At 35.1% G+C, this 17,500-nt stretch overlaps 1 protein-coding gene across 4 annotated transcripts in view; it reads right to left on the minus strand.

The window, feature by feature from the left end:
• Brd7-9 (Bromodomain containing 7/9) overlaps positions 1-17,500 on the minus strand; it is a 143,040-nt gene that overhangs the window by 38,721 nt on the left and 86,819 nt on the right. For 2 of the 4 annotated variants that reach the window (XM_090368880.1, XM_090368879.1), the window contains exons 7-8: positions 6,959-7,091; positions 1,302-1,383 (exon numbers count right to left, since the gene is read on the minus strand). In XM_090368880.1, coding sequence (XP_090225006.1) covers positions 1,302-1,383; positions 6,959-7,091 — 215 coding nt within the window. Of the gene's footprint in view, positions 1-1,295; positions 1,384-6,958; positions 7,092-17,500 lie in introns of all 4 variants that reach the window. The other 2 variants (XM_090368878.1, XM_090368877.1) reach the window with 1 other exon arrangement.

A 17,500-nucleotide genomic window follows, 5' to 3' on the forward strand; every position in this document is an offset into this window, starting at 1 on the left:
AATAGCTACTCTTTTAAAATTCAATATGGTTATGCTTTCAGCATACTAATTTGTGCTTTAATATTTTTTGGAGTAATGGAGATTCTTCTTAGTGCACACTATGCTAGATCACTTTGATTTAGAACTGAAGTGGTATACATATGTTTTGTCAGAAGCTAGTATTCCCTGCATGAATGCATCTCTGAGTCAAACTAGTGTAAATGTTCTGTGGACACAGTAATGCACTATACCATCTGGTCAAACATTAACCCTGACAATCATGCACACTTTTTTGAACAGCAAGTGGCCCTGAATAATTGTTTTCACACTTCCAACACTTTAAAAAATTATGCAAATGGATGGAATATCAGACACTGTCACAAGTCTGATATTCCATCCATTGAATCAGCTAGTCACCAGTTAGTCACCAGGAACTAACTGGTGAACAGGGTGCTATAGCAGCTAACATAAGTATCAAGATGTAGTTATTAATTTAGTATATATCTTGCTATAAAACAAGATTTTTCTTCTCCAGAGCCTTCATCAGGATCATAATTACCCCCTATAACTATGACGGGGTATAATTATGATCCTTGTGCTTGAGTAATGACTTTCATTTTTTATTCCCCTCACTTTTAACCTCATTTTTGTTACTTCTGTTTCTTGTTGTTATCAGGAAACAAGGGAGGCAAAGCACCCCTATCTCTATTCTTAATTCTCACTTTTTGCTTCAGCTTATGTAAATTTTAATGTAGTATATTTTTTTTGTCCAACCTCTCCTCCACTTTTTTAAAGGAAATGACAGATTCACCTAGACACCTGAATGGTTATATCCAGTACGCTATAAACAGGGAAGTCTTTAGTTTGATGTCAGTTGGATTCATCTCATCATAGCCTAGCTTCCCACTGATAAGGTGCCAAAAGTTTTCATAAATAGGACAACAGTCATCATTTTATAGCTTGGTTAATTTTTGATGCTCCTATATTTACTAGTGGATCAGGTACTTTGAAGCTGATTTATGACCAAGGTAATAAATAACAAACTTTCAAGTTTGTTATTTATGACAAAAACCATACAATTTCTGAAAATGAATTAAACTTCCCTATTAATTAAATTTCTTGCTTTTTTTATAAATTTTAATCGAAGTTTCTAAAATTTATATCACAGTTATGTGGTTGGTCTGGGAAAATAAATTCCCACAATGTTTTTTCAAGAATTTAATGTGTTTTAAATTACAAAAACTTTGTTGATTTTTGAATTTTTTTTAATTGAAAGAATGATATTTTTAAAACAATATGAAACAGATTATCCTTACCCTTACCCTTATTCTTATTAGAGCCAGAAACTGGATGAACTATAGCTAAAGTCGTACTTCCATCATCACGTTGTCGGAGAAATCCAAACTAAAAGAAAACAAAGTTTCTAATATGATTATGGAATTAATAATCTACATAAACTGCAAAGAAATAATTAATTTACTGTGATTAAATAGTCATGTACATTTTATATATATATATCTACAGGATTTTATTTTATAGTTTATTTATTCTTTTATTCTTCCTTCTGGTCTCTGTTGGGCCGGCTATGATGTATACTGTTTACGTGTACACCATAACAGAAACAGAGACCTGGCCTATTGATGTGGCTCCTACGATTTTTACTGCCGATCCTGTGATGAAGTAGTTAAAGTCCTAGGACCCAGGCGCCTCTGTAGCCAGGTGGGCAGAAGCAGCAGTGCTATGCACTGCTGCAGAAAGGTCAGGGAATGATCACTGCATATCCCCGGAGCAATATGGCCTTAGTTGCTAATGTTCCTAAAAACCAAATAACAACAACAACAACCTAGGACCCACAGCTTTAGATTCTTACTATAATTATGCTCTTATTAATTGCATTTTATTTTTATTTCAGGTAAATTGATTTACTTACTTTTTTACTTACTGTTTCTCCCGATTCTTCCATGGTTATTACACCTGATAGCTCAACTCCCCTACCATACACACAAATGTACTGATATTTACCTTTTTTGTCTATATACAGGGTGTCTCAAAAATACATGGCATATATATATATATATATATATATAAATTGTGTAAGCTGTTATTAAACAGTAAAGAGTAAGGTGAATGGGAACAGGACAGAGCAGAGCAGCACAGAAACTAAGGAAAAATAATTTTAACAAATTTCATAAAATAGTAGTAGCCTAATATAGCTAAATATCTAAAGGTGAAATAGCAAAATTAAAAAAATATAATAAATAAATAAATAAATAAATAAATAATAATAATAATTTAAAGCCATATAGAAGAATGGCTAAAGTTTAGTTTGTTTGGATTTTATTAGTGCATTAGCAACTGAGGCTATAATGCACCAAAACCAAATGGCTAAAGTGAAATATCATAAAAATCTGATGGCAAACTAGATGAATGAAAAAAAAGCATAGGAAGCCAGGACAATGAAAAATAATAAAGTAAAGTATGAACAAGAAATGTAGAAAATATAGCAAGAATAATAATAATTTAAAGCCATATAGAAGAATGGCTAAAGTTTAGTTTGTTTGGATTTTATTGGTGCATTAGCAACTGAGGCTATAATGCACCAAAACCAAATGGCTAAAGTGAAATATCATAAAAATCTGATGGCAAACTAGATGAATGAAAAAAAAAAAAAAAAAAAAAGCATAGGAAGCCAGGACACAATGAAAAATAATAAAGTAAAGTATGAACAAGAAATGTAGATAATATAGCAAGGTCGTGGGGGGGGGATTTGGAAGGGAAAGTAAATTACAGAGGATAAGTTTGGCTCTGCTGCTTTGAGTGAGATAGTATGTGCTTAGTACATTATTATTTTCACTGCAGTTTTCTTTTATATTTCAATTTCTCTATTCTTGTAGTTGTGTTGTGTGTACATATGACATGCATGCACATATACTGTGATTCAGGAGGAATAGTAAATATTTTGGGAGGTTAGAGTATCGATTATGCTGAGTAAAAAAGTTCATATAAACATGTATCCAATTCTCAATGGATACAGAGATACAACTGTTCGAAACTGGCGTGCACAGCTCCCTGAATGAGATGTGACCAAGAAACAGTTATAACCCGACACTGTTTGGTGTAAGAAGTGTTGTTAAGAATGCCACACATTCTGAATATGCCGATATGGTGTTTGTCTGCAGTTTTTGTGGTGAAAGTGCTATTGCTGCTTGTAGAGTATACCGTTGACAGTTTCCTAACTGCAGAATACCGGATTCAAGAGCATTTACTAGTGTTTACACCAAACTGCGTGAGACTGGTACAATTCCCAGCACTCATATTTCTTCTGAACATGAAAATGAACAAAATATGGATAAAATAGAACACATTCTTTAGTCGGTAGAACATAGTCCTATTATTAGTGCATGAAGAATTTCTACACTTATTGGTGTTCCACAGACAAGAGTAGGGCAAACATTACGTGAGCACGGCTTGTATCCATTGCACATACAGTGGGTACAACACTTTCAACCAGGAGAAGATGCCCAGCAATTGGAATTTTGTTGGTGGGTAAATGCTAATCGCTGATTAATTCCATTAATACTGTTCAGTGATGAAGCTTTCACCCGTGATGGTATCAATAACACCCATAACTCTCATAGGTGGTCAGATGAAAATCTACGTGCCACTGTAGAAAAATTTTCAATATCGCTTCTCTGTAAACATGTGGTGTGGCATCATCGACAATCAGTTAATTGGGCCTGTTGTGTTACAAAATCGTCTTACAGGGCCCATTTACCTAAAATTTCTGCAAAACGAACTTCCACTATTATCAGAGGATGTTCCTTTGGCTACAAGGATTGGATTGGTATGTACTTTCAGCATGAACGAGCTCCTGCTCATTATACCCATCTGGTGATACAATAGCTAAATAGAACTTTCCCTGAACGATGGATCGGCTGCGGTGGTCCTATTCATTTGGCCACGAAGTTCTCCAGACCTCATTCCGTTAGAATTTTGTTTCGGAAATGGATGAAAAAGTGCAGTACACAAAGAAAAGGTGAATACAAGAGAAGAATTGCTTGCTCGCATTTTGGATACTGCTGCTCTCATAAAAGAACACTAAGACCTCAGAAGAACATGTCATATTACCACAAGAGCTGCAAAGTGCACTGAGGTTGGTGGTGGGATTTTCGAACATTTATTGTGAACTGTAAAAAATTTGTCAATTATTTGTGTTTTGTATTATTCAAAAAGTCAATAAATACAAACAATAAGTCATTTATCGTTCTTTAATACCTCTCATAATGGCTTTGTGCATGCTAGTTTCAAACAGCTGTATGTCCATATCCATCAAGAATCGGACATGTTTATATGAATTTTTTTACTCAGAATAATGGATACTATAACCTCCCAAAATATTTACTATTCCTCCTGAATCCTGAATTAAGTGAGGTATACCTCACTTAATGATGGGGTTAATTTCCACAAAAACAAGTTGTTAAATGAAATGTTAAGTGAATGATGATTTTCCATATCATAATTATAGATGCGATCCTTGAAAATGAATTAAGAAGTAAATTTTAAATGTAGCAGTTTTAGAGCATAACTCACCTATTTTTTCAAGTAATGATGGTGATGATGTAAACTAAATGATGTAATAACAACTGCCTAGTTATATAAGGAGTGGTTTATTTAACATGGTACTATTAGGGCTAAAACCATGGAAAAAGGGAAAATCTTAAAATAATAATAAAAAAAAAGGTTAACATTTCTCTATTTTCTTTTAAGGTCAGTCACAGACAAAGCTTCTTCTGTTGTAGGTGCAAGGGGGCCGAGATAATTTAAAATGAGTCTATTAATATCTATGTACTCTTTTACTTTTATTTTTTAAATTCTGTGACCGGCGGTATCTGAATATTTATTCATAACAGAAATATAATTTAAATACAATAACTTGGTTACATTTGTTTCAATAGTCAGGTAGTGCATATACACAAGGAAATGGCAGAGGTTTCAGAAGGTGATGCTGTTCATAAGAGTAATTACATCAGTGTAACAGTGGTTTAAATTGTAGTTCTCTTAAAGGTTAACTTACTTTTTATAAATTTGAATGTCTATTATGTACAATGTGTATAATTTAAGTTATATAGACATAAAAGTATTTTAATGCATTATAATTACAATCATTATTGTTACAATTGAACATTTTGCTGTTACTGTCATTAAGAGATTTGCATACAGGCTTATTTAAAAGTAATTATTTCAATTATTATATTGTTAATTTGATTGCAGGTAACCCATGTATAACACGGTAGTTAGGTTCCTATAAAAGTTTCACACCCACTTGTGTGGTGTGAAACTGTAGTTTAAATAATCGTTATACAGGACTAAGAACCAGTACAAAAATGGGGATTATGTTCCAAAAGCTAACAAAAATACACTTTTTTTTTTTTTTTAAAATAACTATCGGAGCACTTAATTTTTATTAAAAACAGTAATAACTGAACAAACAACTCACACAATGTGATACATATATGTCAGATAATATATGTTCATTTAATTTCCTTCCTCTTCATCGCTGCTAAGCCCAATCAAATGAGAATGTTTTCTCTGTTGCTCCTTCTGAATCTTCTTCTGCAGCATCTAGATTTAGTGTATCTTCTTCTCTCTTTAAAAATCAGCAATCTGGGTTTGTTTGCTCGATAGATATTTATAAATTTCATGGTAGGGGCTAAACATTTTTGAAGCTCCCTTTTGAACTTTGTGCTCCTTTCAGTCAAATGATCTGCATTCAAAAAATAAGATTCTAATTGCTTGGCTAAGTTTATTGCCTTCCCATATGCTGTTTAGTGTAAAGTTTGGAACTTCAGAATTTTCATCTGCGCTATCATCGCCTGAATTGATTACTTCATTTAAATTTAAACTTTTTGCAACCTGATACCTTTCCCCTTTTTTTTAAGATGATCCAAAATTTGTAGCTTTGATTTTGGAGAAATAGTTTCTTTTGAGCGGAACTTTTTTTTTTGTACTTTCCTTAGGCATAATTTAGGCTGAGATTTAATTCACAACAAAGAAGTTATTCCAATACGGTTCTTAAGAACAAAGTTTAGTAATATGTACCCAGAAAAATTTAAGAACGATCAAATAAAAACCAAAATAACCTTAAAAGCCACAAACTGCATCCTTCGAAGTCACAATTTGTTATGGTCTCAAAAAAGCACAAGTTCAGTAGCACAGAATGTAACATAGGGATTTCCCAACAAAATAAAATATGGGGGTTTCCCAATATTATTATTATTATTTTTTACATAACAACTAGCAAGTCAACAGCAGGGATCCACAAAAAATAATAGAAATGTTGAAAAATTACATCCAACATAATCGCTGCACAAAACCTCAAAAATACTGTGTTGTTGTTGTTATTTGGTTTTTAGCAGCATTAGCAATTAAGGCCATATTGCTCCGGGAATATGCAGTGGTCATTCCCTGACCTTTCCGCATCTTCCATATTTGGTGGTGATGGGCTTGAACCCCGGTCTAATTAAGAAACGTGTGCTACGCATTGCTGCTCCTTCCCACCTGGCTACAGAGGCACCAATACTGTGTTATGTGAGGTTTGCTGCAATTCTCTAACCATGTTATATAAGTATTGCGTTGTGAGAGGATTGCACAAATTTATCAATCGTGTTAGAGTGAAAATGTGTTGTAGAAGTATTGTGTTATACGGGGGTTGCCTGTATATACATTAATGATTCTAATTTGTGTACATAAAGAAATTGTGATAAGAAATTCTTTGAATTAGTGCAGAAAACCGTTTTACAATACCTATTGCAATAAAATTTTAATTGAGGTGAATTAAAATTAAAATTTTAATTCACTGTCATAATCAGGTGAGTAATTTATAGACACCCCATACAATAAGTGAAATTTTTTCTTCAATTTTTGTAATTAAGAAGTTAATTTATGAAAGGAAATGGGAGGCATATGAACTAAATCATACCTTACTGTTTGGGCGACGTAATGTGAGACGATGAGCAGCAGCTTTAGCAGCCTTTTGAGCTTGTGCTAATATTTCTTCAGGAGTCATATCATCATCTTGAGAATCAACATCATTCTGATTTTGATTCCAATTACTAAACAAAAAAATAAATATAATAAAAAATGAAACAAAGTAAAGAAGATTGCAAAATTTTTGAAACTTCACAATTAATAAGAACAGCTAACTAAAACTGTTCATTTTTTTTTTTTTTTTTTTTTTTTCTATTATGAAAACCCCAAACAAGAGAGGTATTAGAACCTATAGTACTTGATACAGTGCTTGGGTTGGAGGTTGAGAAGACGAAATAAGGTATTTGTTGACATTAAACTTGAACTTCTGTAGACTGTAATTTTCAGGAAATATGTACGAAGGAAGGTTGTTTCAGAAAACAGCAGTTGAATGAATAAACGAGGAAGATAAAAAGTTGGTTCTGTGAGTTTGAAGTTGGACAGTAAATGGATGTTGGCTGGTGGCGGCACGTGTTCGGACTGTTTTGAAAGAGAGAGCGGGAATAATAGAAGCCAATTCAGAAGAACAGTGCCCATGGAAATATTTGTAGAAGAGGCATGCAGCAGAAACAGTACATCTATGAGACAGCGAGTGGAGAGACTCTGTTAGAGAGGAGTCATTAATTAACCTAACTGCCCTCTTCTGAATGGAATCTAGAAGCCTCAGAGGGGTTTTGGGGGCACAGCCCCAGATGTGGGAACAATATTCCATGGTAGGGCAGATTTGCGATTTGTACAGAGTGAACAGCTGTTTGGAAGAAAAGTAACACTGAGAGCAAAAGAGAAAACCAAGTTTTTTAGATGCAGAGGAAGCAATATTTGTAATGTCCTTGTGCGAAGGAAGGTTAGAAGTCAGGGTAATCCCCAAAAGAGATATACAGTCAGTCCTCGTATAGCACGATAGTTGTGTTCCTAGAAACCCTCGTGCAATGCAAAATCGTGCAATATAAACAACAGGCCCTATGGGAAAAACAGGGTTAGGTGCTGGCCACCCAAGATTGAACACACATTTGTAACCAAAACATTACCAAACACAATAAATAGTCGTAATAAAATGCATAAGTTTTTATTACGTAATAAAATATTGCTAATGCTTTTGCTTCTATCGTAAGCAAACTTGTTTTTTGTTTGATTTTTTATCCAATCAGATGAGAGCCGTTCCATCTCTTCCAATGCTTTGTGTCTTAATGTAATGGATTTTCATTACACTTTGAATTTCCTGCTATGAAAGTTTTTATTTTCTCTGCATTCTTTGTAATTCTCGGCGTTGCCTCATTTAGGTCTGTAGCATGTGCAATATCACATGGTCTTTCATTTCGCTCAAAGCGTTTCACAATTTCATATTTTTTCTCTATCGACAGAGGTGGACTGGCCATAAGCCTTACCAGGGAAACCATGGTGGGCCGGAGGCTGGTGTGATTTTGGCCATAAACCGTTGTATGGGGCCACTATAAATTTTCCCGGGTAAGAATTTTTGACCCAGTCCGCCTCTGTTTATCGATATGCTTTTCTTTTTCTCTGTGAATCTGCAGTGTCTTCACCAGGACGCTTCCTTTTCACACCTTTTAAGTATTTTACTCATTTTTAGGGAATAAAGCACAATTACGAAAGGAGGAGGCACGCTTGATACACATAAACAAAGCTGCGCGTGTGTAGCAACTGAATAAACAACACCGTAAAGGCAGAGATACATTATTAACACCTCACATTTTACTCAAGCACATTTCTAGGGGTTACTACCATAAAACAATAAAAACAATTTCATGTTGCGTTTCTGCTAGTGGAATCTGTTATAAACTGGTAGTAAACTCGATCTAATTGCATTTGTGATTATACCTATAGCTGGAATCGTGTTGGTTTTTACGTTATTATGGTGAAATGTGTTTCCCCTTCACTGATATAAAACACATAAATACATTTTCAGAATCTTCTCTTCATTCCTATTGTGTTGCGTTCAGTTGGGGTGATTCCGCGTTCGACTGCCATTTCTTGTAAACACAAAGGCAAATCGTGCATAAGCGAATTCTGTTCGTGTTATATAAGATATCGTTCCCCTATTTATAAATCGTGTATGATCGAATTCGTGTAATGTAAACACGTGTTATACGAGGACTGACTGTATCAACTTGCCTAGAAATTGGAGTGTCATCAAAGGTAAGCATAGGAGCAGAAGAATCCTTTTTGCGAGATATAAGACAAGACTGAGTTTTAGAAGGATTGAAATCAAACTAAGTTGTCTTTGCCCACTGGAGAATTACCTGGAGATCAGCATTTAAGGAATTGGTAGCAGATATTCGAGAAGTTGAAGCTGATTTGGCAGGGCAAGGTTTCTCAAAATGGAAAGTGGAATGCAATGTGCTATCATCGGGGAAAACTATGGACAGGATTTCCAGTCAATGGAAGAAGGTCATTAATACACAAGAGGAAAAGAGTGGGGAAAGAACTGAACCTTGTGGTTTCTTCTCCAGCGTTAGTGGAGAAGTTAGAAGACAGAGAGCCATCTACCATCACCCTCGGTGAGTGATCAGAGAGAAAACTAGATAACCAATTACAAAAAACAGTTGGCAAACTATAAGATGGAAGCTTGTTTAGAAGACCTTTATGCCAAACACGATCGAAAGCCTTTGAGATGTCAAGAGCAACTACTTGTGTTTCACCGAACTTTTCCATTGAATTTGTCCATAAATGGGTAACATAAGCCAGAATATCACCAGTGGATAACACTGACAGAATTCACACTGGCGATCATTGATCAGACAGAAGGTTTCTAGGTAGTTTAAGGGTTGGCAGTTAATTGATTTCTCCATTACTTTAGAAACAGTAGAAGTAATTGCAATGGGACGATAATTGGATGGGAGAGATTTGTCACCCTTTTTAAGAACTGGCTGGATATGAGCAAATTTCCAAGCAGAAGAAAAAACACCTTTGGAATAAGAAAGTGAAAAAAAGGCGGCAAAGAACAGGAGTAAGTTCAGGAGCACAGGTTTTGAGAACAAGTGGAGAAATACCATCAGGACCTGGAGCTTTCTTGTCATCAAGATTCGTCAAAATCCTTCTGGCATCCTTTTGATGGAAGACCACAGGAGGCATTGAATGGAGTGTGTTGGGAATGGTGGGAGGTGTTTTACCAAGATCATTAATACATGGGTTGAAGTGATCCTTGGCTGAAGTGGCAACAGAACCATCTGGTTTTGACAGAGGTGGGAGCAAAGATGGGCAAAAGTTGTGGCCAATAGCTTTGGCAAGAAACCAGAATGCTCAGCTACCATTAGGGCAAGAAGCAAGTTTTCTACTCTTAGACAGTTCAAAATCTATTTTGGACTGATTAATAACTGCATTACAATTGTTGAGAGCTTTGGTGTAGGCAAAAAATGAAACTGAAGAATTGGAAACAAGCCAATTACAATATGCAACGTTCTTCTCTTGAACAGCCTTAGCACATTTATTGGAAAACCAAGGTTTAGATAAAGGACGAGATTTTAAAATGGGGTGTGAAATAAAGGATTCCATTCCTACAAGAATAATTTCACTGACACGATCTGAGCAAACATTGACATCAGAAGTTTTGAAACAATAATCCAACCAAGGTAAAGAAGAAAAGAAATCTCATAGGTCACCCCATTTTGCTTTCTTGTAATGCCAAACACCACAAAACATTTAACACCATAAAGTAGTAAAACTTATAAAATACACATAAATCAATAAAGCATATAATAATTAAAAGTGATAAAAATATACTGGAAAATAATATCACACAAATATCTACAGCTTTTGTATAGGTGTCAATCACCAGGTTTATGATGGAGATTCTCTTTTTATGCCATTTTCATGCTCACTATTTTAAAAATGTCTCTCTTTTTTTTTTTTTTTTTTTTTTTTGTGTGAAAAAGATAACAGTTCGGAGTTTTTTTTAAATTCTGTAAATTTCTGCTTAATTTTACTCCATCTTTGGCTAATGAATTGGCAGCTAGGAGTGCTATTCTACATTGTGTAAAATAAATGGAATGCATGAAATGATGTTACATACCACAGGGTGCAAGTTTCACTGTGTTAGATATGTAGTCCTATATAACATCCTAATCAAGCTGAAGCATTGCTGTTTCAGCTTGATTCTTATTTAGAGGTCTGGGTTCGATTCTTTTTCAAGAACTGGAGAAATTCCTAAAGTACTTTTCATCAGAGCTGTATTTATCAGATCTCAATTGAAGCAAATAGGTCCCCCTCATGGATTATTTAGGAGACCACACACACTTATACAAACAAAATGCACATATATGGGTATGAGCAACAAGCTCTGGTACCATTAAAACATTTTTATTTTGTATGTGTGGTGTGAAGATAAATTTGATTTAACAGGTCCTACAGTAAGATGCAAAGAATACACATATAAGATTTTGAATGTATTATGAAATGTAAAAAACAAAAAGAACATGTTTGCTTTGTGTACTGTAGGAAGATGTGATACATGTGGAGTTTGAAGTATGGGGTTAAGAGATATGAGCAAATATTTGCAAACAAATAGGCATAAGAAAATGTGCACTTCAAAGTGATGATGATAGTGTCCAGAGCAGTTTTTGTTAAAAAAAAAAAAAAATTAATAATACACACACACAGTGGACACCACTTATTGTGATCACTTCGAAACAACTTAATTGATAACAAATTCTCTATAACTGATGAAACAGGAATGCAGCTGTTTGGTGTTTTTTTTTATTGATGCAGAGCAGAAATGTGTACATAAAAAAGGTGGAAGGGCAGAAAGAAAATATTAAAATAAAGCAATATACTTCAAAGATACTTCAATTTGGCTGACTGCTATTTCTTCAAGAAAGTTATTGAATAAAAATGAACCTGTCAGTGTTTCAGGAAATCCATACAAACCATTAAAAAAAAATGAAGAAAATATTAAAGTCAAGAATTAGAAAGGGGTTAATGCTCTCTGTAAAACAGTCAGATTTGTAATAGCACAGATACAGTACTTTCTTCCATAGAGTAACAACACCATAAATTCTGTATGAAACAACAGCAGTAAGCATACATGCAAGATTTGGAATTCAATAACAAATTAGAATGTTACTTAATCACTTCCACTGCATAAACTGTGATAAAGAAAAAAAAAAGTGATTACAATAAAGGTAATTTTTTCTATAATTAGTATATGTCTGATTGGGACTTCATAAAAGTGATAACATTATCCATAATTACAATAAGCAGCATACACTATATATGTGTATATACATATAGACTGCATCTCTGACTCCTCCATTTTACCTTATAATTCAAAACAACCTTTTATGGAATACTAATGTATCCGCAAGGCTATTACCATAATTAAAATATAAAAAAAACCCTATTTATAACCATGTTATAAACTGTTTAATTAGAATATATAAACTAGAGATGTGTTATTTCCATTCTTCTTTAAAACTAAACAGCTGTAGTTATGAATATAATTATTTATACTTAATATTCTAGATCGTATGTCAACTTAATCTAGATCAAGAGTCAACTTAATATTCTAATAAAAAAATAGAGAAGTAATGATAAGTGGCTATGTGGATGCTGCATATATGTCCATAGCCTCACATGAGTTGTCTGTCATGCATATCTGTTCAGTTAAATTTTAGTTTTGATATAAAGTTGGCTGTTTCTGTGTACGCAATTATGTATGATTGCAACACATGATTTATGCTTTCCTACAATAAGGATTTCCAATTAGGTCACTGCTTTATCAACAATGGAATCATGCTGCTTGCCACCATTGCTACCTGCCCATTCATTCCACAAGAAATAGGGCTAGCTCATATTATAGAGGAAAAGTGCTGGTGTTAGAAGAAAAGCAATTAAGTGTCAGCTGAAAGGTAATACTTCACCAGTTTTTCCTGTAAACAATAAAACTCGTTACTGACTGATATTTCATACTCTTGTCCAAAATACTCTTGTCTGCCAGGGGCAAAAGTTGATGACGTTGTAGAGCAGATATCTTTTAAAGGCACAAAAGGTGATAATGTTGTACACCAGGCATGTCAAACTCATTTTGCACCATGGGCCATATAAGCTATTTTGTTAGGCTGAAGGCCACATGCCTTCAATACTCAAAAAATAAACAAAATACAATTTTTAGAATTACTGTATTCAGTATAGAGATAACCTGTTTTGTATCCTATGTTAGTTTTTAAATTAAAAATACTATACAATATTTAATAAAAAATAAACAATAAAATCACAATTTATTATTATATTTTTTAGAGGACACTTGACATCGTTTTCCACAAAGCACATCATCAAAATTTGGTTGAATGTCTTGAGCTGATGTAATCTTTAAAACTGAGGATAGATGGTGATCGGTTAATCTTGACCTTTCTGGAGTTTTATTTTTTATCGAAGAAAACAGTTGCTCGCATAAGTATGTGCTCCCGAACATAGCCAGTATATTCGTAGCGAAAGACAACATTTTTGGAAATCAATAAATGGGAATCCGTCAAGGACTTCATCTTGGAGGCTACTAGGCTTTTCATTCCAACTAAGAAATACTGTTCAAGGTTCAGGACTAAATGGACGTCAGATGAATTAATGAGGCTCTTGGCAGAGAAGAAAAATGTATGGGATGCATATAAAGTATCAGGTGATAGAGAAGCGTAGGCAGATATAAGCTTGCCTGTAATAAAGCCACAAAGGAGGTTAGGCAGGTGAAAGCAGATTACGAGAAATCTTTGGCAAAGGATGCAAAGAGTTCTTTACTTATGTAAACTCTAGAAGGAAAGGGATGAATCAGATTGGACAACTTAACACAGATGGGTTGACTATTGATGATCATGTTCAGGTAGCTGATAAACTGAATGAGTATTTTGCATCTACATTCACACATGAGTTATTCAATGAGGGGAATGCCAGAAGTTTATCAAACTCTAACAGGGAGCTAAATGATTTTGTAATAACTGAGAGCAAAGTGGAGGAGAAAGTGTTGAAGTTAAACATAAGGAAGGCACTGGGGTGGACGGGATCTATCCAGTTATATTAAAGGAGACAGCAAAGGAAGTAAGCAAACCCTTAGCCATAATTATGAGAGCTTCCTTGGACTCAGGGGAGGTCCCTGTGGACCCAGAGGTGTGCAAATGTATCACCAATTCACAAAGGGGTTTCAAAAGGTGACACAAGTAACTATAGACCTATTAGTTTAACTTGTGTTCCGGGGAAAATAATGGAGTCACTGGTTAAAGAAGCATTGCAGGATCATCTAGACAAGACTACAGTAATAGTTAAGACACAGCATGGGTTTGTTCAAGGGAGGTCTTGTCTGACCAATTTGATTGGATACTATGATGTGGTTACAAAGGAACTGAATGTCAAAAATAATTTTGATATCATCTACTTGGATTTCAGGAAAGCTTTTGATACTGTTGCAGATGGAACACTGCTGTACAAATTGGAGAGGTATGGCATTAAGAGTAAGTTGCAACAATTGATAAAAGGATGGTTGAGTGGAAGACGACAGAGAGTGGAAATCAATGGACATTGCTCTTCGTGGACAAATGTTATTAGTGGAATTCCCCAGGGTTCGGCGCTGGGCCCATTGTTGTTTTGTGTATTCATCTATGATATTGATGAAGCTATATCAGGATTAATGTCCAAGTTGGCAGATGATACAAAGGTTGGCGGGGTTGTAATCGACAGTAAAGACAGTATGCTACTCCAATTGGATCTACATAAGTTGGGCAAATGGGCTAAGAAGTGGCAACTGAAGTTTAACACTGACAAATGCAAAGTACTGAATATGGGTAGCAATAACCCAAGAGAAATGTACCAACTGTGTGGTACTACACTCAGGGAAGTGGAAAAGACATGGGGGTAGTTGTGCAGTCAAATATGAAGTTCACTGACTGAGCAGTGCAGTTGGGTTGCCATTATAGGTCATGGAGTCTTGTCAATGATATATAGGAATTTTGCTAGCAGGGACAGGGAGGTGATTATCCCATTGTACAAGGCAATGGTCAGGCCACACCTAGAGTACTGTTTACAAGTCTGGAAGGCTCAATTTAGGAAGGATATAGAGTTGCTAGAACGAGTACAAAGAAGGGCAACAAGATTGGTGAGGATTACAAAGGGGTGCTCCTACCAAGAGAGGTTTAAGTTCTGCAAATTGCAGCACCTGGAAAGTAGGCACCTGCGAGGTGATCCGATTGAGGTGTATAAGGCCTTGAATGGGTTGAGCAAGCTGAATGCTGATGGGATTCTTCCACTTGATCAGATTAAGAACCTGAGGAAGCATAGATTCAAATTGAGGAAAGATAGTTGTAGAATAAATGTGCGGAAATTTGCCTTTAGCTAGCGGGTGGTTGATTGGTGGAACAGGCTTCCATCTTTTGTTGTGGAAGTTGATAGCCTAAATAAATTTAAGGTTGAGCTGGACAGGCATTTGGAAAGAATGAAGGGGTTTTCTTTCTTTTTTTTTGGTCGCATGCCTCTACTAATGCTAAAACCACGTAAGCATAAGCCTAGCTATTGTTATGGTGGTTGCCATTTATGTGCTGTACTGGCATCTAATACAGTCAAAGCTCTTTACAGCAATCCTCCTTTTGACATTCCATCACATTATAATGAAATATGTGGTAGGTCCCAGATAATTTTCCATAGACTTAATGCAATTTTACATTCATTATAATGACTTTTAAACATGAGCAAATTTTCTATAATGACCCAAAAATTTCCATCACTCTACCTTATTATTTACTTCTTATTACAATATTTGCATTTCAAAATGAAAGAACACAAATGCAAACATTTATTGAAGCTATGATAAGCTTGCAGGCTGACCATGAGAAATTATTCATTGATTTCCTACACTCACTAGAAACTTTTTGGCAGAATGAAATTGTCTGGGAGTCAAGTTATTACATGCAGATGAAAAAATAAATAATTGATGGATTTCTGTTGGTCCAATTTTAATAAAATTTGGGATAGTTAAGAAAATCTTTTTAAAAAGATCAAATATAAATTTAATGAAAATCAGTTCACTAAGAGCAGAGTTATTACATGTAGACAGACTGACATGGTGAAGACAATACACATATTATAACAAGCCTAAAAATACACTAAATAGCTAAAAATATATCATTAGAAGAATGTCATACAAGCTCTGCATGCACATCTGTATCAATTAAAGTACAGGGTTGTTAAAATTAAAGTATCCCTATATAGAGGACTCTGGAGTGAGTTCTAAGGCTTGTTAATGAAGAGAAATTTGGACAACAGGCACAATAAAGAATGCGCTCACCATTTATTGGGAAAAAAAATTAGTTACAAAATTTGTCACTGTATGGCACGTAACCATCTTAGTTACAATTATGCAAATAACGTAAGTTATTTGCATAATCTTTGCAAATAATTATTTGCAAATAATTTTACGTTATTTGCATATTATGCAAATAACGTAAGTTATTTGCATAATCATAAGTTATTGCCACAGCGCCACTACTCAGTTCTACTGTACTATATAAAAGCAAAGCAGTCTTTCTTGATTATTTTTTTGAACAGGTAACACTGACTGGACCCCGCACCCATTCTGTCACTGGACAGCAATATTATGAAATGTTGGCAAATTTTGCAATACCAGAGCTGCAACAACGTGGGTGTCTTCAGGATACCATATTCACGCAAGATGGTGTGCCAGCCCACATCCACCATGTGTCCAAAGATAGATTGCTAAGGCAACACTTTACAGACGAATGGGTCATCAGCCGTTGTTTCCAGACATCTTGGCCACCCCAATCACCGGACATCAACCCCATGCGACTTCTGGTTGTGAGGTTTTTTTGAAGAACCAGATGTATCGGGAAGGATGTCAAACTCTGGCAGATCTGAAGGAGAGCATTAGACGTCATGTGCTGGCTGTTACAGTTGACATTTTACTGTTCTGCTGTAGAAAATGCTGTTCTTCGAATGGAAACTGTTGTTGACCCAAATGGAGGACACATTGAACAATTGTAGCACTGTTCAAGTAATTTGTATTGCCACAGCGCCATATAGTGACAAATTTTGTAACTAATTTTTTTTCCCAATAAATGCTGAGCGCATTCTTTATTGTACCTGTTGTCCAAATTTCTCTTCAGTACAAGCCTTAGAATTTGCTCCAGAGCCCTCTACATAGGATACTTTAATTTTAACAACCCTGTATATAATGAAAAAAAAATATCATACCATATCACAATCTGATATACACTGCCCTACCATTAATGTCTAGACACCTGAATATTTACAACTTTTATTTACAGGAAAATAATGTGCTGAAATCTTTGGCCTTTATGACAGCTGCTAGTCTCTGTGGAAATGTTTTTTTTGCAAATGTCCCCTGACATTTTCCACCATTTAGCCTTCACAGTGGCAACCAGTTCAGCTCTTTTTTGGGTAGTTTCTCCTCACAGGCACCCAGCAATCCAATTCACTCCAGAGTTTCTCTACTGGACTGAGGTCAGGGTTTTGTGCTGGCCAGTCTAAG

Source organism: Mastigoproctus giganteus, chromosome 2 (assembly GCF_048544385.1).
Source record: "Mastigoproctus giganteus isolate SK-2022 chromosome 2, ASM4854438v1, whole genome shotgun sequence".
Classification (NCBI taxonomy): Eukaryota; Metazoa; Arthropoda; class Arachnida; order Uropygi; family Thelyphonidae; genus Mastigoproctus; species Mastigoproctus giganteus.